The 21,868-nt window shown below is 41.8% G+C and overlaps 1 protein-coding gene across 1 annotated transcript in view; it reads right to left on the bottom strand.

Moving 5' to 3' along the window:
* Window positions 1-21,868, bottom strand: part of pard3ab (par-3 family cell polarity regulator alpha, b) — a gene marked incomplete at its 5' end in the record, with an annotated part of 78,845 nt that overhangs the window by 29,666 nt on the left and 27,311 nt on the right. The window contains 5 exons of the mRNA XM_071514345.1: window positions 43-87; window positions 2,071-2,222; window positions 4,580-4,766; window positions 15,775-15,925; window positions 20,001-20,171. Of these exons, the coding sequence (XP_071370446.1) occupies window positions 43-87; window positions 2,071-2,222; window positions 4,580-4,766; window positions 15,775-15,925; window positions 20,001-20,171 (706 nt within the window). The remainder of the gene's footprint in view (window positions 1-42; window positions 88-2,070; window positions 2,223-4,579; window positions 4,767-15,774; window positions 15,926-20,000; window positions 20,172-21,868) is intronic.

Below are 21,868 nucleotides of genomic sequence, written 5' to 3'. Positions count from 1 at the left end.
GGGAGGTTTTCCATTCTACCTTTTCGGTGCACTGGTCCTTACCTGTGTTGGTCTCGGGACGAGGGGTGAGGTTAATCTCGTCGGCTACTGTTAAAGGGAGGGGAAGGAAAAAGGGGAGAGGGAGGGGGGGGGGGGGTAACAAACATTTTTGGGGTTAAGTTAGTGCTCTTGACATTCCACATGCGACATCCAGGCAGCGCTACCAACATCACAACAGCTTCATCTCAATTAGGATCGGACGCCATGCGAGACAAGGAGGGAGGGGGGAGGAGGGGGGGATGAAAAGAGGGTTTGAGGATAGCAATCAGACATGTTGTGATATCAACACGGCACAGAGCGGCAATCCGGTCGGGAAGATTAGATATGATTATAGAGAGAGTGAGCGGAGAGACTGTTGCAGCCAAAGCAATCAGCATCTGCTCCAAGCCATTTCAAGGTGAATCAACACGGTGAAGTTCTTGACTTTGGTGAGAGATGCGGAGTCTGTTTTCATACAGAAAGGCGAGAGGGTGGAATACATTTGAATACAAGGCACATGTTTGAAACATTAGAGGCGTGCAGGGGGGGGCATGTGTTCAAGGTTACGCCAGACTTGATTTCGTTGGAATATTCGCTGGAATAGTTTGAAACAGTTGAGGTGTGCTTGGTTTATCAACTGAGTCGACAGAAATATCCCGAATGTGCAAACCATACCTACGGCAAAAGACTGAGTTATGGAGGAATTAAGTATTAACTATGAAAAAACCTGGAGGGAAAAACACCAGGAGTCCAAATGGTAATTGTAAATAATTAATAGCTTTTGTTTTACCCTGCATGAGGTACCAGATGGGTGGAGTTTGTCACATAGATCAATAGAATGAGTGCAATCACATGAAAGCAGGGATGGGACGATATGCTTATGTCACGATATGATTTGATACGTGATATGTGGTTCACAATTCAATGCAGCTTGCTAGAATGTAAACAACATTTTAAAAATGTCATTACAAAGTGCAAATAATATAATTTAGACGGAGAGATTGTGAAACTGCGTTGGACTACAGCATAACAAAATATCGCAAATCATTTTTCTGTCCCACGATATATATATTGTCACATTTTTGTATCGTGATATATTGAATTGCGATATATCGTCCCATCCCTATATGAAAGCGTTTTGATAAAGTTAAACCAACCCATCTCATACTTCTAGCAAGTTAAATAAAAAAGCGAATTATTTGTTACTCTATTTGACCCGATTCTGAGGATAGATTTTGTGATCCCCTGATTCCTGAGGTGATAAAACTTGAGTGATTATTATTCATATCATATTGGTTGAGGGAAAGTATTATACTTATTTTATACTTATGTCCTGGGACTTTGGAAAGGCACCCTCATATTAAACTGTCTGGCACTTTATCTTAAACATTGTAAAACTGAGTAGGAAAATAATGAATAAGTCAGAACAATGAATGTCACTGCGGGGTGAATATTGTGCCTGGGTGGAATTGGGGAGACAAAATTATATTAAAATAGATCATATCTTAGCATCCCGCAATTGATATGGATACAGCTGTAACTGAATGAACCCAATCAGCAAAGGCGGCTGACAGGAAGAGACGTCGGGACATTGGAGGACAACTTTATTATAAAATATATTGCATCTTTACATCTTAAATTTGATATGTTATTGTGAGATAAGCGGGGATGTAATGGATAAAAAACCCAATCAGTGAAGGCAGATGGAGAAGCGCTGTACCTCTGCTGCTGGATTGGAGGAGACAATATTAAAATATATCTAATCTAAACATGATAAAATTGATATGCAATTGATAGATAACAGATATATTATGAATTGACTCAATGCTAGACGGTGGAAGGTTTTATTGTTGGAGCTAGACTCGTGTTCTTGGACTTGGGGAGACAATACTTCCTATCTACATGTTAAAATTGAGATGTACTAGATCTAATGAGTAAACCCAGTGACTGAAGGTGAATGGAGGTTTTCGCGTTATACCTCGTTCCACGCTCTTGGACTTGGGGAGACCAGAAATGTAATGATTAACCCCAACAGAGGTTTTATCGCTGTACCTAGGTCCATGCTCTTGGACTTGCGTGTCTTGATGATCTCGAGCTGGGCGGCGTCTCCGAACTGCTTGGTGCGTTTCTCCGACATGCTCTGCCGTCCGAAGCCTTCCCTCTGGAAAGTGCCGTCTGGATCCGTCTCGTCTGGACTCAGAGAGCTGGATGGAGGGATGGCGGAAAGACAAAGAGAGGAGGAGAGGGGTGGGAGAGGGGAGGGAAAGAGAGTTGAATGAGAACAAGGGAAGGAGAGGGAGATAAGGAGGGTAGGGAAGGGAAAAGGAAAGGAGATGAGGGATGGAGGAATAATATGAGAGGGATGGAGCAAAGGATGATCGAGGGGAAGGAAATGAGGGGGATGAAAGGGGAAGGAAAGGAAGGGATGGAGGGATGAGGGGAGGATGCAAGGAAGAAGAAAGTGGGAGAAGGATGGGTAGAAAAGTGGCAGTGAGAGCAAAGATGGAGGGAGAAGAGGGAGCCAAAGAGAGAGAGAGAGAGAAGGTGGCAGAAAAGGAGGTAGGGAGGAGAGAGAGATGAGGGAGGAAAGAAGGAAAAGAAGGGAAAGGTGAAGGAGATGAGAGAGGGATGGAGGGATGAGAGAGGGATGGAAGGAAGGGAAAAGTGGGAGAAGGAGAGATAAGTGTAGAAACGAGTGAAAAGAAAAAGAGAAGGAGAGGGAAATAAGGAGGATTAGTTATTATGGATGTTAAATAGGGAGAGAAAGTGATAGAAATAACAGAAAAAGGAGAGGAGGAGGGAAGGAAAAGGAAAATGATGGAGTGATAGAGAGACAGACGAGTGGGCGTGGGACGAATAAGAGCAAGAGGAGAGAGAGAGAAGAGAATCAAACGAGAGAGGAACGGAAGAAGATGATGAAAAGAGCAATCAGGGAAAGAAACGAGAGAAAAATCGCATGATGAAATGAAAAGGAGACGGAGGGGGGAGAAAAAAAAAAGAAAGAGAGCGAGCAAGAGAGAAAATGACAATTAGGCCCAAACATAAACAGAGAGAGACAGAGACACAGAGAGAGAGAGAGAGAGAGAGAGAGAGAGAGAGAGAGAGAGAGAGAGAGAGAGAGAGAGAGACTCTCATCACAGAGCTGGATGGGTTCAAATCAGCCCACTGCCGCTGCACTCCAGAAACACACTGATGATTACAGGAGCCTGGCCCTCCTCCTAATCACTGACACACACACACACACACACACACTCTCACAAAGTCCTTACACAAACGGACAGACCCACACACACACACACACACACACAAAGTCCTTACACAAATATACTCACACACGCACATTCATCAAACACATTCGTATACAATTGGCAGGGTTCACAATGTGGCCCTGATGTAATATTCCATGACTATTGCACGACTTTCCTGGAAGCAATGTTCTTGCTTCCTGGTTTGTTATTGTTGTTTTTCGGCTGTGAAACGTTCTAAATTGGTAAACAGTCTGGTTTCCACTACAGCGTGGACTAGCAGTGGGGCTTGAAACCACCCAGCTAATGCAAGGAATGTGAGAAACAAATCATGAAGTACAATTTATTTTTCTGTTAAGTGACCCATTTGTAAAAAAAAAAAATCCAGAAATTCCCTGAGAGAATTTAGCAAATTTCCCTGTCTGGAATTCACTTCTCAAAATTCAGTGATATTCCGGGAATTCCTAGTGGGAAGCCTGAAATGCACGCACACACACACACACAGTCTTTATACACACACACACAGACACACACACTCAGTCATTATACAAATGCACATACAAGCACATGTAAACAAACATATGCTCAGAATGCAGACACTCTATCTCTCTCTCTCTATCTCTCTCTCTCTCTCTCTCTCTCTCTCTGTCTCTCTCTCTCTCTCTGTCTCTCTGTCTCTCTGTCTCTCTCTCTCTCTCTCTCTCTCTGTCTCTCTCTCTCTCTCTCTCAGGGATGAGGACTCTGACAGAGCCTCATCAGCACCAGGTCAGAACGGGGGTCCTTCACATCAGGTGAAGTGGCCAGTAGGAGAGGGCTGCCCCAGTGAGTGCCTGCTTACAATCAGAGGGCAATCAGAAAAAAATAACACACACACAGATGCGCACACACACACACACACACACACACACAAAATGGAGGAGAAGCCGACCTTGTGCAAATTTCAGGATCTTAGGATGTGAAATTCAGAATAAACAGAATAAATGTATGTGTAATACAGTTAATTCTAGGCTTATCGTCTTCTCCCAAATCTAAGACCTAACTTGAAGCAACAGTAAAAAAAAAAAACAGTGAGTGGTGCGATGAAGGAACTAGTCAAACGTGGAGCTAGAATTTCAAAAGGAATGTCAAAACTGACCCTCAAACAGAAACTATACACGGAACTATTTTTTTTTCCACAGAGCTGAAGTGCTTACACAGTGTTTGACAAGCTACTGAAAGACGAGAAAAAATGAGAACGTGAAGGAAGGCGGGAAAAAAAAAAAAAGACAAAGAGGGGAGAGAAAAAAAGAAAAAGAAAAAGAAAAAGTTGTGCCCACCTCTCGTTGTGAGCGGGCTGCTCTTTGGCCCAGGGCGGCGTCAGCTCGGCGGCGAAGCCCACGTCGTCATGGGAACTGGAGGACGACTGGTCGGAGAGGTGGGGCGGGAGGAGCGGCGGCCGGTCGTCCTCGATGATGACGGTGTCGTCCTGCGGCATGTTGACGGTCGGGGACAGCTGGTAGTTTCCTGGAGGAGACAAGATGGCGGGCGGTTACATACACTGTACATTATCACTGTCGTCCTGAGAAAACCCTGTAACTGATTTTCATGTTTTAACTTCAATTACAGGATCCCATGCTCCTCTATGGGTTGAGAAATGTGTACCACCCTTGGCTAACTATGTCGATTTTATTTTGTTTATGATGACATAGGGCTGGGCGATATGATTGAAATCAATATCATGATAATCATAAGGATTTTTCTCGATATCAATATATATCACGATATGGTTCATGTATGCAAAATCATGTTAAATAATCAAATGAATGTTCATCTCATTGAACCGTATGGTAATGTTAGGTGTGATGTCAAACAAAACAGAAATATTCAAATAATATTCCTACCATACCTCATTTTATGAGAGTTTTTAAGTAAAATTTGCTTGTCATCATCAATTCAGACAGCAGAAATGTGTGTCATGATATCAAAAGATCTTCATATCATCACTATATGATTCCACTGAAAGACGATAAACCATAATACTGAATTATCACCCAGCCCTATGATGACATTGTCGGTTATGTTGTTTACATAAGGCTGTTGTATTGCATTTACATTTTCATGTTGTATTTATATTGGTGACATGTTGATCTTGTAACTGATTTCCCGGAATTCAGCACTTTATTCGTGTTTTATTGCGTAAGCACTTTGGCACTTTATTTTTGTATGCACTTCTTTGATTGGGAAGGTCAGCCTGGGACCACTGTTGTTCGATGTGCCCTACGCAGGTGTTTCGTACTTTATAGTTTTGTATCTATGTCTGTCTTGTATGTCTTGCTGCAAAACCAATTGCCCACCGGGGACAAATAAAGTTGAAAATTGAAAGTTGACGTTAAAGTCGGTCCTATGAAACCTTTTCAAAATCCAATAACTCAAAAATTAATACTTTACTTTATTGCTATATCAACTAGGCAGTTGCTTGGAATTTGCTGCAGTGCGCTCATAAAAACATAACATCCATAAGACAAGAAAACACAACAAAACAAAACAGACTAAACAAGCCAGCAAACAAACATCAACAAAACAAGACAGACATGATGGTCTAGCTGAAAACAATTCTTTCTTAGCTCCTGAAAAGTTGATATTTTGGAGACACCGTACCACACCAATATATTTCTTTAATCTTTATTTATCCGGGGGAAAGTCCACAGCGCCCGTATGCTTTTTTCCTCCATATTCACACAGTTTTCACATGTTCACCTGGGAGCTGCCAAGTACAGCCTCAGTTTAGTGCTGAGCAGCTCCAGTGGAGCAGACGGGGGCTAAGTGTCTTGCTCTCGGGCACCTTGATGTTCCTGAGCGAAGGCAGAGTGCTACTCGTTCATTTTCCGACAACTAAAATTTCCCAGCCAGTCTAGGGATTCAAACTGGAGACCTTCCAGTCAGAAGCCCATTCCTCCAACCTCTCTAGGCTATTGCCATCCCAGGAACAGTTTATGTGAAATATGACTGGTTCTTGAACATTTTCCATGTCAAAATTCAGTTATTTTCCACCAGAAAACACTTTAACATTGTTGTATAGTGGAAGCTTCATCTTAATGACCAGAACGGGTTTTGTTCAAACTGAACATTTATTCTCCTTCATACTGCAGTTTTAATGAAAGGGGAGAAACAGCCGACCTTGCATCCGACCTTGAATACACAAGCGAGCGACAAAACTAGGGCAGCTACTTCCTTGAAACTTCAAAATAAAAGCATCTGTCTATAGCTTGAACAAGGCATTTCAAAGTAAATAAATCCATAGTAACATTGAATAGTCATCATTACCAGGTTTTCATTTACATTTACGGTAAATACTATAACTGAAAATAGTACGTCTTTTACATTTTTTATATATATATATACAAGTTAAACTAAACATTAATTGCCTTATTTAATTGCTTAAATTAAACAATTCACAACAAACATAAAAAACAGCTATTTGTGATGCATTTCTAGGTCTATTTTGTTGTTTGGTGGTGTATTTTTCTTATTCCTGCAGATAACTGCCCAAACGTAGATGAAGTGACATCACGAGGCAGACAATTTCTCTACTCATAGAAGCCTCAATAGACCAGAATGCAATGCAGCCACAGGACATGCTGTGTTCTGAGTAAGGGGCGCAGCTCTCGCTTTTTCTCAGCTGGAGAAACTCGCTCTCTTGCTGTTACTATACTGTCATCGCAATTGCTCTCTCCACTTACTCGAATAACCAACAGCTGAATGCACCAAGCTCACACCCGTTCTCCGGGGGTTGTCGAAAGGCATTGTGGGAAATGTGATGTAGAAGTAGCAGGTTGAGGGAAACTGGTGAATTATAACACTTTCATCAGAAAAATAACTCCTGGAACGGATTAAACGCCACAGACTGATGAGATCTAAGTGTAAGAGAATTCAATGGTGGATTATTCCTTTTGTTTCTTAACTCTTCTCATATCACTCTATAGCTAGAGATTATTCTGCATAACAACCAGCATCACAATGTGTCAAATGATAGTGCATCTACAGCTACATAAAATATGAGTCATACATAGAGGACTGAACAGTTTTCTCTGCTCTTTCCCACACCTGCGTAGGAAGGAACCTGGACGGAGCATCACCTCTCATTATGAGAATGAGAGACAGCAGAAATCACGCTGACATACAAGTGTGTTCGCCGTTAATTGAGCAGCAAATGTAGTTGCAAGTGGTATTCGATGTCACTCTGAGTATGGGTGTGATCCCTCAGCGAGGAGCACACAGCCTCTACCAGTGGTGGAAGAAATACTCAGGTCTTTTACTTAAGTAAAAGTAGAAATACCACAGTATAAAAATACTCTGTTACAAGTAAAAGTCCTGCATTCAAAATGTTGCTTAAGTAAAAGTACAAAAGTATTAGCATCAAAATGTACTTAAAGCAACAAAAGTAAAAGTACTCATTATGCAGAATGGCCCATTTCAGAATAATACAGTATATATTATATTATTGAATTATAATTATTGATGCATTAATGTGTAAGCATCACTTTAAAGTGTCAGCTGGAAAAGGTGGGGCTGATTTCCACTACTTTATATACTGCTGGGTAGCTTACAGCAATCTATAATAATACATCACAATTTATTAGTTGATTATATTTTGTATTAATAATCTGAATCTGCAAAGTAACTAGTAACTTAAGTTATCAAATAAAGGTAGTGGAGTAAAAAGTACAATATTTCCCTCTGAAATTTAGTGGAGTAGAAGTATAAAGTAGCATAAAATGGTAATACTCAAGTAAAGTACAAGTACCTCAAAATTGTACTTAAGTACAGTATTTGAGTAAATGTACTTAGTTACTTTCCACCTCTGGCCTCTACTGTCTTACTGATAAATCTACACATGACTGGAAACAAACACATCGCTCATCTCCAAAACCTGACATGGCCTTTCAAGACTCTTAATTTGAAGGATTCAGATATGGTAAAATGAGATTATATGATTGAGGTCTGAAAGAAAAAAATGCTGTTTACTTGTTTGATTTACAAGTACTGAAAAGACCCCCGAAAATAATATCAAGCACATGGAAAAAAAAAAAAAACACTTGCAAAGCCTTGTAAAAGCTGGCCAGTTGCTCCGCTCTGCACTGCACCCTCGGGAATGAATTTATTTGTGCAAAGAGGCAACTGCTGTATCAACCGTGAGTCTGCAGTTGAGTCTGTACTGTTTAATGGGCCGGCTCTACAAGAAAACAAGTTTCCAAAAAAAAAAAAAAAAAAAAAAAAAAAACATGCAGGGTAACTTTTTTAACCACAAAACATATTTTCAAGTTTAAAAGCAGAGTGAAACTGCTCCTGGCTAATCAGCTTATACCAAGCGGAGTTTGGCAGCGGGCACAATGGCGTTGCTATGTCAAAACACTATGATTAATTCAAGCTGCGCCCTCGCAAATAAAAGATAAAAACTTCCCTGTGCCGAAGCGAAAAAATAAAATAGTCCCCTTTCTCTGCTTGTGAAAAGCGAGGCTTAAGAACTCCCATTGATATGCGCCGCATGACTTTGTCTTTAATCTGTATTTTGGAATTGAGCATGGGGGGGGGGGGGGGTGTTCTCCGCATCAAAAGAAGGGCAGCTTCAATGCTTCATAAAAGCCTTGTGTACTGAGCTCGGGGGAAAAGTTTGTTTGTCTTTAGAAAGCGTTCGGGCTTTAAACCGGCGGACCTGCGGCTTTGAGCCAGGCCTGGTGTTTGTTTCTCATATCCATGCATAGTGGGGATCAATGTGCTACTGGGCAGCCCCGCTTCCAGCCGGCGAGGGGTGAATGGCGGGGAGGCTGACCTGATCTAAATGGAGCTGAATAGAGAAAAAAAGGGGGGGGAATGAGTGGTGTGAATGTGTGAGGGTGTTGGGCAGTGTTGCGGAAAGTTACTTTACTTCACGACTCGCCTTAAAAGGTAACTAATTACTTAATTACAAAGTTGCTCTTTATTAGAAGTAACTTGTTAGAGTTCTTTTGTTCCCACTTCAGAACATGCTGTAGCAGTGTGGCTTGTGCTGCCAAGTGTGTTCTCATCATTGTTGTAAAATGCAATGCGCTTTTAAAACAGTGAGCCAATCTCATTTTCTATCAAGACTTAGGCTGCATTTTTTCAATTAGCAGCATTCAATTAGCAGGGAGAGAAAGAGAGAAGGAGAGAGAGAGAGAGAGAGAGAGAGAGAGAGAGTGTTTGAGTCTCTTACTTCATTTGTGTGTATGTGTGTGTGTGTGTGTGTGTGTGTGTGTGTGTGTGTATGTGCATGCACACCAGAGAAAAAAGGAGTATCCAAAAATACATCCTGCATGTTTGTGTGTGCACGCACGCGAGGAGAGCAACTGTGTTTGATTACCTCTGCATGTTTGTGTGAGCGTGTGTCCAGAACACAGTTAAACCTGTACTGCATTAACAACGGCAGTTACAGTGGTGTGAGTGTGTGTGTGTGTGTGTGTGTGTGTGTGTGTGTGTGTGTGTCTGTGCTACTTCTGCCCCCCCCCTGCTGTGTGTGTTTGTTATTTGCTGCGAATTTGGGAGTCTGGGTGAGTCCTCTAACACAGTATGGCCACTTCTCTCTCTCAGACCACACACACACACACACACACACACGCTCACATACACACAAACGTGTCCACACACACACACACACACACACAGAACCACTTAATCCCATTTCCCTAAGCAGTCCAATGCGCGACACTGAGAATCCCATCAATGTCACAGTTTGAATCACTGCAGTACAATCAACTGGCAGCTACCGAGCAGAAAACCAATGAATCTGTCAACTCACTAGCCTGGTAAAAAAAAAAAAAAAAAAAAAAAAAGCCTCTTTGTTTTAGTGCCAGCACCCAAGGGCAAGCCATCCGCCCGCAACAATAGCACTGCCGTGTGGCCGAGCCTCACGCCCCGAAATCACCTGAGGACCGAGCGAATAAATATATAGGCTACATCGTCTTTTGCGAGTGGCTGTAAGAGACTCTGATAGCGTCGCGGGCGGAACAATAAGCCGCCGTTTCTTTTCAGATTTTTCCGGGAAAAGGCTTTTTTATCAGAGAGTTTTTGTGCGAAACCGACGAATACCTGAGGGGGCGAAGGGGGGCGAAGGGGGCCGAGAGGTGGGGAGAAAAGATTGCCGAGATGAAAATGGAGATAGCGTGAGGTGAGAATAGTAGGGCGAAGGACAGGCAGAGGAGATTTTTTTTTTTTTTTTCCTCTTTTTTATTTTGTCTCGTCTCGGTCGATTTGCATAATTAGTGAGGAGGGTATTGCCAAGAGTGCTCTGGTTTTGAAAGCTATTGGCCTGAAGGAATAATTAAGCCGCTCCTCTTATCCCTGGCATCTCGGCGGTATTGGAGAGCACAGAGAGCCAGCCGGTGATCTGAAGAGTGTGTGCGGGCCAAAAGGGAGCTGATACGTTCTGAACGGGGGAGAACGATGTTGTCTTCTAAGAAAGCCTGATGCATGATTTATGTTTTGTGGCTCTCTCACTACGAGCGTACAGACTTACTCCAAGTCACTGTGAAAGCCCCCCCCCCCCCCCCCCCAACTTTATTTTTCAGTGGGAGGCTTCCTGAGCACACAACGCTCTGCTTCACGTTCACACAGTTACACACATTCACATCTGGGAGCTGCCCAGTACAACTACAGTCTTCTACTGTCGGCCGCTGAGCAGCTCCACTGCAGCAGTTGAACGTTTTGCACAAGAGCTCCTCAACAGTTGTTAATAATAATAATAATAATAACAATAATAACTTTATTTGTATAGCACTTTTCTAAAAACAATGTTTACAAAGTGCTTTACATACAATAACACCCAAGAGCAGTGATGTGAAACTACCACAATGAATGATAGAAAAATAAAAAAATAAAAAATATATACAGTACTGTGCAAAAAGTCTTAGGCATATGTCAAAGAAATCCAGAAAGCGAAGAATGAAAAGTTTCTGAATATCAAAAATTTACAATAAACAGTAGTCTACTCACACACTAATGCAGAAAACAAATAAACATCTAAGACTTCTAAGAAATTTATATAAAAAAAATCTAGGGTGCCTAAGACTTTTGCACGGTACTGTATATAATAGAAAATAGGAATAAAAATTATGAAAAATAGGAATAAAAGGATAATACAAGAGATAAACAGGTACAACTAAAAGAAAACAAACAAACAAACAGAGATACAATTAAAAATAGATGGAACTTTAAATAAAAGTGTGCACCAAAACACAAAAAAGCAATAAAATGGAGATACAGGTACAAGTAGCCTACACTACCGTTCAAGAGTCCGGAACCACCAAGAAAACTCCCTGCCCCCGAAAGAGAAAGTTAGATTCACCTCTTCAGCCCAGATTTTCCCAGCCAGAGTCCACAGATTCAAACCAGTTGGTGAATCACCAAATAGATGATTATTAAGTAGGTCAGCCAAAATAAATTAGCCTTCACAGTCTTTTATGATAATTTGAAGTTGAGAGCAAGCAATTACACTTCAAAATGCCACGAGTACTTTGGGAGAGGAAAAAGAAGCCTTAACTGATGTTCATTGGTCGATTATTGTTATTATATTGTCAAAAATACATTTCATATCAAATAAGATAATTCAATAACAACCTATAGGCGAGTTATACCTTCATACCAGCAAATTTGTTGTACACATCAGAATTATTGACATTACTGAGTCCTAAAATCTTTTTTTTTTTATTTTAAAGTGGAAAAAATATGCCAGCGAGGTTAGATAATGTCACTTGTTTCCAATGCAAATCAAATTGTTTCAAAAAATGTTGTAGAATCAAGTGTCATTTTCCTGCTAGTAGTGCAGTGATTTTGCCTTCTGACTTGTTTCAACATACTGACACTCATTTCTAGAAAATTACTGAAACAAGTGAAGCTGCATTGGAAACAAGTGGAGTTATCTCAACTCACTGGCAGGATGTTTCTCTTGTTTTAAGAAAAAGAAGATTTGAAGGTTGGATATGAGACTAAATGATGTTTTTAGCAGTGTAGTGTGTGAGTAGATGTCTCATTTTTCGATTGGGGGGGATCCCATGTTGGAATGAAACTTGAATTTCTAACGTAAAAACACCTTCAAAGACTTCTAACTGAAGAGAGAACAGGGGAGGGAGGCAGCGAGCAAAGTCTAACAGCTTCTTAACCATTTAGCTCGCTGGCCTTTATCCTTTGCGGTTAGCCAACAGTGGCAAATTAAACAACGGTTTGGATAAGGCTTTAATCCTTTTCCTACCTCCCCAATCTTACTCTGACACAAAGCCGCAGAGCGATGTTCTACATAAGCGCCGCTCTGACATCTCGAGGTCAGCCAAGCACATGGAAAAACGGGCTTAGAGGACTCCGCTCCGAGGGCAACATTTTTTACTTCTGTAAAATGATGCTGATTTAAATCCATTCAGAAACCGCATGCGTGGAAGCCGGTCCAAAATATTTTTACATGACATCTTGGGGTTGAAATTTCCCCTTAGGTGGTCAGAAAAAAATACTTCAGTGGGCTGATTAAGTGTTTAATAAGCAGGGAAATGTCTCATCTGTCTGCAAAAGTTAGTAATTACACAGCGTACATCCCTCCACAGGCCAGCCTCCGAGGTTTCTTGCGTCTGATGTCCCGTCCATTAGGAGAAATGGGCAAAGCTGACTCCGCTCTGACATCTACATTTCCCTTTGTGCAGCCGTGTCAATTTAAAATGAACACAAAGAAAGTAGGACGCACGTGACGGAGGATCAAAGTGCAGCAGAGAACAGTATTTGATGCATCAGGAGGCAAACAGTGACTCTTTAATCCTGGAAGGACAAGAGATGTTGGCACTAAAATATAAGAGCATTAGGGTCAGGGTCTCTATAATCCATCTGATTCTTGTTAAGGTCAATGACTGTGTACGTCTATCTATCTATCTATCTATCTATCTATCTATCTATCTATCTATCTATCTATCTATCTATCTATCCAATTCAATTCAAAGGGGCTTTATTGGCATGGGAAACATATGTTTACATTGCCAAAGCAAGTGTGAAATAAAAACAAAAAACTGTACATACAATAAGTAAAGATATAGTAGAATAAAGAAATGTGTAACCACAGCTGTGTAACATTGCAACATTGCAATAGAATATATAAATAAGAATAGGTAAAATTAACTTAAAAATACAAACAGAAAAATTTTGATTTTGCTGTTAAAAAATATGTATATATATACAGATAAGTAAAGATAACTTAAAATAAATAGAAAAATGTGGACATTGCAGTTTAAAAATAAATACAAAGAAGTGAGAACTGTGTAAACACTGCAACATTTTTTATCTATCTATCTATCTATCTATCTATCTATCTATCTATCTATCTATCTATCTATCTATTTCCCTACCATCCTTCCTACCTATGTTGATATTCTATGTTGTGACTTTATGTATTTATTGACTTTGTGCATCACTTTGATCAACTCCAGTCGTTTTTTAAGATGTGCCTTATGAATAAATTTGACTCGACAAACTCTGGGCTTATTTGGACCTGCAGACAGAGACGTCAACACGAGTGACAGTGATCTTCTTGTTTGCCGGTCTCACTCTGCTGTTGAGCAGACAACTGCTGCACACCCCGTCTGCCCTCTGCCTTCACTCCCCCCCCCCCCCCCCCCCCCCGCTCTCTCATTACAAGCCTTCGCTGTTTGTTAAGCATGGATGAACGCAGTCGCTGTCGGGGCATGGTGGTACTTCACCTATTAACACTTTCTCTGTCAGTGAGATTTTTTTGTTTTTTTTGTTTTGGTTACAGTAGCGGCAGTGTCAATGACGACCAATTTGCACCCGAGGAAAGCTGAGAGTCCACACCTTCACGTTATGCTGCATTGATTAAATCAAGTACAGTTGATAGGAGCTGAAGTGAGAAATAGATGAAAAGTTGTTGAAACTCTTCCGCTTAAGTGCCTTCTTCTTACTTCATTTACATTTTGGGTATTTAGTTGACATTCTTATTCAGAGTAACTTACAATGAGGGCAACAGAAGAAATCTATCAAAGCATTTCTGTGATCCTTGTAAGGCTGGGTATTGGCAAGGACCTCACGATACAATACGTATCACGATACATGGGTCACAATACGATTGTATCACGATACATTGCGATACATTGCAATACTCTATATAATTTACTGAAAATTTAAAAATAGAGCTGAAAATACAACTTGCAGTGTACCACCTGGGTAGTCTAATATGTACATCACATTATATTGATAATTAACTCAGCGGACAAATTGAGTCAAAGCTATTTAATTCAAAGGGATTTGAGGGAAATTTAAGGACATTTTAAATCCGTTTAAAACATGAATAACATGAAGGGGCTGGAAAATCGATACAGCATCATGGAAAAAAATATTGCAATACTCAGCTGTATCGATTTTTTTTGCACAGCCCTAGATCCTTGAATCACGTGGATAATCGCGGGGTGATCGAAAAATGGTCGGCAAAGAAATAACAGCTGAGGATAAAAGGTAGAGGTGGAGAGGACTTCTTGTTTATTTTTTTCATTATAATTCTTGTAGTCGGAACAGGAAAGCTGAGCAGTGAGCTACATCTGGCTACCTGGGCCTTTGACATCTACTCACTTCGGACCACCTGTCCATCAATCATTCAAGTGCCACACGCCATGCGAACGCACACAGATGCACACAAGCTCTTACACACACTGATGCACATTATGGCTGGCTATACTGTACACACACACACACACACAAACCCCTGAATCAATCACTAGCAGGGCTTCCGCGGCAACAGATCATCGTGGGGCCATTTTTCCGTCTTCTCTCGGACATTTTCCGAGACATTAAAAGCCACTGGGTCTTGACAGCAGCCCAGAGCAGAGGACACGGTTAGACCATATCCTGTGTTGACAAAACCTGGCAGGATTAGATCATAGAGCCCACCAGGAAAACACACCGCAGCAGCAGCAGGGAAAGTAATAGCCTCCATGCTACTGTAAATGCTGTACTTGAGTGGATTTTAGTTACGTCTTTTGAAAAGGTCTGCCCTTATTCCTCTAATTGAGTCGTTTTTGCCGTAGTCTCTCTTACTTGTGGAATTGAAAGTTGCAAAATGTCCATATTTTTTTCTCCAACCAAATGAAAGAGTTTGAGAGATTCGAGAGAAGAGTTTGAGAAAGATTATGAAAGATTATGAATGAATTAGTGAGAAGAAAAGGAAGAGGGAGAAGAGGAGGAAGATGCTGCCGATGATGGTGATAATGATAATATGAATGGCCAAAGGGTATACCAGTCTTACAAACTGTACAGGGCAACATGTCCTAGTATGGTATCAGACTGGAAAAGACCAATTCCCTGATCCAGTAAGTCTTCACACAGGGCTGAGAACGCAGTCACGCAAAAACAAATCTCTTACAGAAATCCCAACAAGGCAAGATCCAGGATGATCGGGGTCTTTTGGAGGACAACAAGCCAAAAGGAATAAGGACAAAGAGAAGATATGAATGGGTACAGAGCATGCCAGTCTTACCTATCGTGCGTGGCATCATGCCCTGTCGGGGCATCAGGTTGTCGTCCAGGCCCTCCAGGCCACCGTACAGGGAGTGGGAGATCCGGCGCTCGTGGTCGTCCAGAGAGGTGTTCATCGTCTGCTGGGGTCCCAGCGGGCTGCCTGGGGTCTCCTGGTGGGGCGGGGGGGGGGGATTGGGGGACTTGGTATTAGAATCATTTTACTTTATCATCTTACTCATTACTCTCTTTTCTTCCATCTGGAATCAAAATTAAAAGTGTTGACAATTTCTCACATTATACAGATAGAGGCGATCAGGCCTTGGCCATCAGGGCTCCTAGTCTTTGGTCTGATGAGACGCTGAATGGCATTGAGATCAGTCGTGTGAGCATGTGTATATTTGCCAATCAATAATGCATAACCCAGAACACTTAAAAAGCACTTGCAAACTTTTTAATTGTTTTTGTCCTCTCTTTTCCAGATACTTTTGTGTTTCTTGGCTTGCTTTTACATTTCTTACCCTGCTGTCATTGCTTACTATCAATTATACATTGTTTTAATCATTTGTAAGTGTTTTGTAACTGTGCTTTGAAAAGTGCTATAGGCCGATAAATAATAACTAATCCTTTGTCCCAGCTCCCTATTTTAGCAAGGAGCTGCTAAAATAGGAAGCATTCATGGTCAATATACAAACATGAAGGAGAAAGAGTGTGAACATAAACCACAAAGAAAATGGCTGAAGGCAGCTAGCCATGCTAACACATGATGAACAGGATGGAGACGGACGCAGCTAACCATGCTAAAGCTAGCAGTGTGATAGCCAGGATAAATGAGCATGGATTTCCAATAGGCTGTTAAGCCACAGGCTGTTAGCGAGCTAGCATCCCCACACAGCGGTAGGTTAGCCTGCTAGCGTCTTGACATTTCCCTCAGGACCCACGATGACACTCTCTTGTTTACTGGACAAATAGACCATTTGTTGGCCCCGTCACCTATAAACACACATCCCTGAGAAGGGAGAGGTATGTCTGTCTGTGTGTGTGTGTGTGCGTGTGTGTGTGTGAGTGTGTCTCTACACCCTCATTGTTTGTCCATTGGATCGTTGACTGTATTGATTTGCTATGGTTTCTGCATTCATTGCTGAAGGTGATGACAGCACTGGCCACAAAGATTACCATCATCGCCGGCATTGGATAACGAGCGATAACACTATCACACTCAAGTCAATACTGGAGCCAAATTAGCCCAATCAATGACTATAACTAGCTAGGCTGGGGTTTGATTTTGGCAGTGGGTCTTTGCCCAATGATCCGATAAGCCCGCTAAATGGTTGCGGGGCTGTAATAACTACTGCCAAACAGATCCTAGTCTGGCCTGTGGAATTGTATGAATGTGAAGCAGGGTGATGTTAAAAAAAGACATAGGCCTACTCAGCAAACAATATAAATGGGGTGAACAAAGTAATGGGTAAATTAAGGTCCCATAATATTTGACATATGATACATATGATATGCAATATCATGTGAATTAAGTTTTGATCAGACTGCCTAATCTAAAACTGTCTGCTACCATATAAAGGCACAAATCTCCCTATATTTCATAGGATTCTGTCAAAACTTGTGATCAATATTGGTGAAAACAATCTACACAAGGAAACAGAGTAATTTCTGGGGTCACCATATGGTGCTTCGACTGTTTGCTAGCAGCCGTTCTTGACTTCAAATGAGACAGTTAATGAATTGGCCAGCTGAGGGGCCGGGGTGAAACACCTCAGTAATAGCCGGGGGGATTTGCCATACTGCGGCGCATCGACAAATCACACCGCAGCTCATTGCATATTCAGGCTGATAATTAAGTCCCGGGAAGGTCTCGATCCCATCGGGCGCGAACGGTGATGAGGAAGTCTGTTGCTCTGGGTTCAGACTGTTTCTATGGGAATGCAAGAAGGGAGGGCGGCGGCAGAAAGAGGCGGTTGTGTTTGTGAGTCATGCGATGCCAAACAGGTTAATTTGAGATTAATTTGATATCGGTTGTCAAGGGAACGAGACGTGGTGAGGGAAGTAAATAAGGAATTATTTGATCCCATATGTCACCAAATGTCATCCTGTATTAATGCAATATTGTTTGATTTTAATTGATAGTTGTGGGATAGTTGGTTATGTCCTGTGGGGTCTTCTGAAATAAACTTACTTCCCCAGGTGGATACATTAAACAGCATTTTAGCAAATAAATAAGAACTATAACTCTAACTTTGATTGATAGTTGACAGATATCTGCATACATTATATCAACAGTCAACCTATAGGGACTTTTGATTGATAGCTGATACATTGTCTTATAATGGGGGCTTTCCAAATCTACTTTGAGCTATCTGTTGGTGAATATGAGTGTGTTAAATTGTTGTTTCGGCCCGTTCTGAGTGTCTTGGACAGTATTTGTTATGAATAACCAGACACCTTTACAGCCTCGGGCCTCGCCTCCAGCTCTGCATGTGAAGCAGAGATTGACGAGGCTCCCGGCTGCTCGACATTTATTCATACACCATGCTTTCTCTGAAGTCTCACTCCCTTGACATGTCCACAACAACACACACACACACACACACACACACACAAACGTAAAGAGAGTGCATCTACGTGCAGACACACACAAACACACAGAAAGATCCTTGAGTGTAAATGCATAAAAACATAAGGAATATGCACATACACAAATACACACAGGTAGACACACATACAGAAACACACACACAGACATGCATACATGCGTGCCCAGACACATGCACAAACACATACGCACACACACACACACACACACACACACACACACACACACACACACACACACAAAACACACCTCCAGGCTTAGCCTCTGCTTTCAATTACCAGCCGGGCCAAGGGGAAATCAAAACTTTGACACACCAGGTTGGAGAGGAGAGCAGGGGAGCCAGGCAGTGCCAGAGGCAAGCACATGCACGCAGACGTGCACGCCCCCACACACACACACACACACACACAGACACACACCCACACCCACACAGACACAGCAGTAGTACACACAGCCTCAACCTCAGCTTTCAAACAGGCGACAGGCCAAGGTGTACAGTGAATGTAAAAACATGACATTGAGGGGGGAAAAAAGTTGTGTAGCTCGGTTCTCAGCCATGGTGTATTATTTATTTATTAATTTTTTTCCCAGAAGCCCCAAGGGAAGCGAGGGGGGGGGGGGGGTGTTGAGGGTGAAGCGTGTGAACTACCCTGACCTGACTGGTTATTTTTATTTCATGAAACAATTCACCGCTCCTCAGAAGGCTATTTCTGAGCGGTTTGTTTTGGCTTGTGTAAATGTATCAAAGGGAAGATTTTGTTGAAGTGCTGTGTAATGACTCTCTGTCCACACAACTGTATTTTTAGCACTATAGCAGTGTCAAGTGAGGTCATTTTCTGCAGAAAAACATTCAACAAAAATATCATTAAAAGCACTTCCATCTTTAATAACATCAAAAATCCAGAACATTTGGCAGGAGATTTAAAATTAAAAAATGTCACATCTGTAATGACAATTATGAAAATAAGCGAGGTTGGATCTGATGGCCTCTGCATTTTCCAATATGGCCGCTCATGTGCCTCACACATAGAAGTCCTGCAGATTGAAACAGCACATGAACACACACAATCACAGCAGAGGAGGGACTTTCTGACCAAGCTGCAAAGCCGGACCTTGTATAATTCATTAAAAACGGTGATTATAAACCCAGTTATTGAGGCAGCGGTGGTCGAGAGAAGCAGATTTCTGACCAGAAGGTTGCTGGTTCAAATCTTGGACTGACCGAGAAAAAATCTGGGCATAAAGGGGTGAATGAGAAGCACTCTCCCATCATTCAATCACTACCATTCAAAGGCATTTAACCCCTAACTGTTCCACTGGAGTTGCTCAGTGGTAAACATTATGACACTGCGTATGTATTGGGCAGCTCCCAGGTATAAATGTGTGAAACTCATGAGTGTGAAGCAAGGTGTTGCTGCAAAAGGTCATATATGAACAGTTTGGATAAATAAAAGGAATGAGTCAATAAAATCCTCTAACCCTCAACTTTATCCTAACCATATGAGAAATATACCCAAAATTTTGTCTTTCTGTAACGACTAATTTTCGAATATGAAACTATTTTTGATTTTGAAGCTTGGCCAAAAATGACAACCCCCCACACACATACACACACCCCTGGGTTAAACCTTGTTCCTCACCTCATTTCGTTTGGCCACCCGTCGGGCCACGATGAGCTGGATCATCCCTCGCTTGTTGCCCTCCGTCGACATGGACTTGCGCAGCGTCTCCATGGCGTCCTGGTTGGTTTTGCCCAATAGCGACTCCCCGTTGACGGCGATCAGCTGGTCGTTCACCCGCAGCCGCCCGTCCTATTAGGCGCACAAGAGACATGTAAGGACGTGGGGTCCGAACACTACTGACAAAAAGTAGGTGATTGTATTTTTCCAACTGCCATTATAACAATATCAAGTACCCAAGTTCTGCATTTGGTGTATTTACCGATAATTTGGTGTAAAAAACGTCAATTTGGCGGTTTTTAAACAGAATAGTCAACTCTGTGGTCCTGTGTAGTTCAGTGGGTAGGCTATGGCACTAACACTCCCAAGGTTAGGGGTTCAATTCCCTGGTATAGCTCAATGGATAGAGGGTTAGCACTAACACTACCCAGGTTAGAGGGTTGGATTCCCATTGAGGTCACCTACGACAAAAGCGCATAAACACAAGTTCTTTTGTATCCAAACAGCACACATTATGTGATAAGTAAAGGACTGAAATCGCCCACTTGACGGTAACCTTTATTTAATTAGGCTAACAGTCTTGCACAGACAGTATATCCAGTTTCTAGGCATAATCTAATCCCAAACAGGGAAGTGTGCTTTTAAGGCCATTACCATGCGCCGTCAACACGGGCCGGTTTGTGTGAAAAGCAATCAAGTAGAAAGACTGTCGAAATTGACTGTTTGCAGCACTCCAGACAGCGCGAGAAAGAGGGAGGGAGAGGCGTGACTCCTTCACTTTCCCCACCTGGATATTCCTCACCAGTGAACAGATTCAAACTGGTGAATTTCTGGTCATAAACCGTAAAATTTAGGCAATTACCACCACCTTAAGATGCATATTCAGAGCCTTAATCCCAAAATAGAAACAATGGAGCAAGGATAATGTCATATATCTATGATAATTTAAACTCCCAGAAATATATGCCTACATCAGGAATGAAAGCATGGGATAGGGATATATCTGAATTGGGACAAGACTTAGACTGGGATGCAATTTGGGACAATGTTACTGGTGCTTCGAAAAACCCAAATCATGAGTATATACATTTGAAATTTTGTCATAGAGCATATCTAACGCCGAGAATTAGACATCGAATGGGATTGGTACCTGACCCATATTGCTCATTTTGCTCCCAGGGAACCTTTGGCTCTTTTATACATGTTGTATGGGAGTGTCCAGGGGTTTTTGATTTTTGGGGGAAGGTTATTAGTACCCTTGCAGAACTAACAGGGGTACAATTGCCAATGGACCCTGCTGTACATCTTCTAAATGATGATTCCCACCTTTCCCTTACGGAAAAAACACGCAAAGTCTGGCTGGCAGGCCTGACTGCAGCTAAGAAGATTGTAGTCCAGCGTTGGAAACCTCCTCAAGTACTCACTGGGTTTTAAAAGTCAATGATGCACGACCAAACACAATTTTAATGTGGACAAATTTGATATTGAACTTAAAAGATCTTCTGGCTAAATAAGGATGCTATGTCTGTGTGGGTATTATTATCCTGTTGGTTGGTGGGGGGGAGGGGGGTGGAGAGAGGGGTGGGGGGATAGGGATGGGGGTAGAGGGATAGTTGAGTTAAACAATCAAAATGTATTCGGCAACCTGTTGTATTGTCTGTAACTTGACGGTGTTGCAATAAAAAATAAATGATAAAAAAAAAGAAACAATGGAGCAAGAGCATAGAAAACATAGCTGCCTGGAGTGATGTCATATGGTCCTCCCTACCTATCCCACAGTGCATTGCATATCCAGGACTTTTAGTCATTACATACCTAGTCCACTGAAT

This window comes from Centroberyx affinis, unplaced genomic scaffold, assembly GCF_046629955.1.
Source record: "Centroberyx affinis isolate AG114_WGS23_722 - 3 ecotype Tasmania unplaced genomic scaffold, CSIRO-AGI_Caff_v1 ptg008537l_1, whole genome shotgun sequence".
In the NCBI taxonomy this organism is placed as follows: Eukaryota; Metazoa; Chordata; class Actinopteri; order Beryciformes; family Berycidae; genus Centroberyx; species Centroberyx affinis.
Note: the sequence above shows the minus strand (reverse complement) of the source record. Positions and strands in the feature narration are given on the sequence as shown.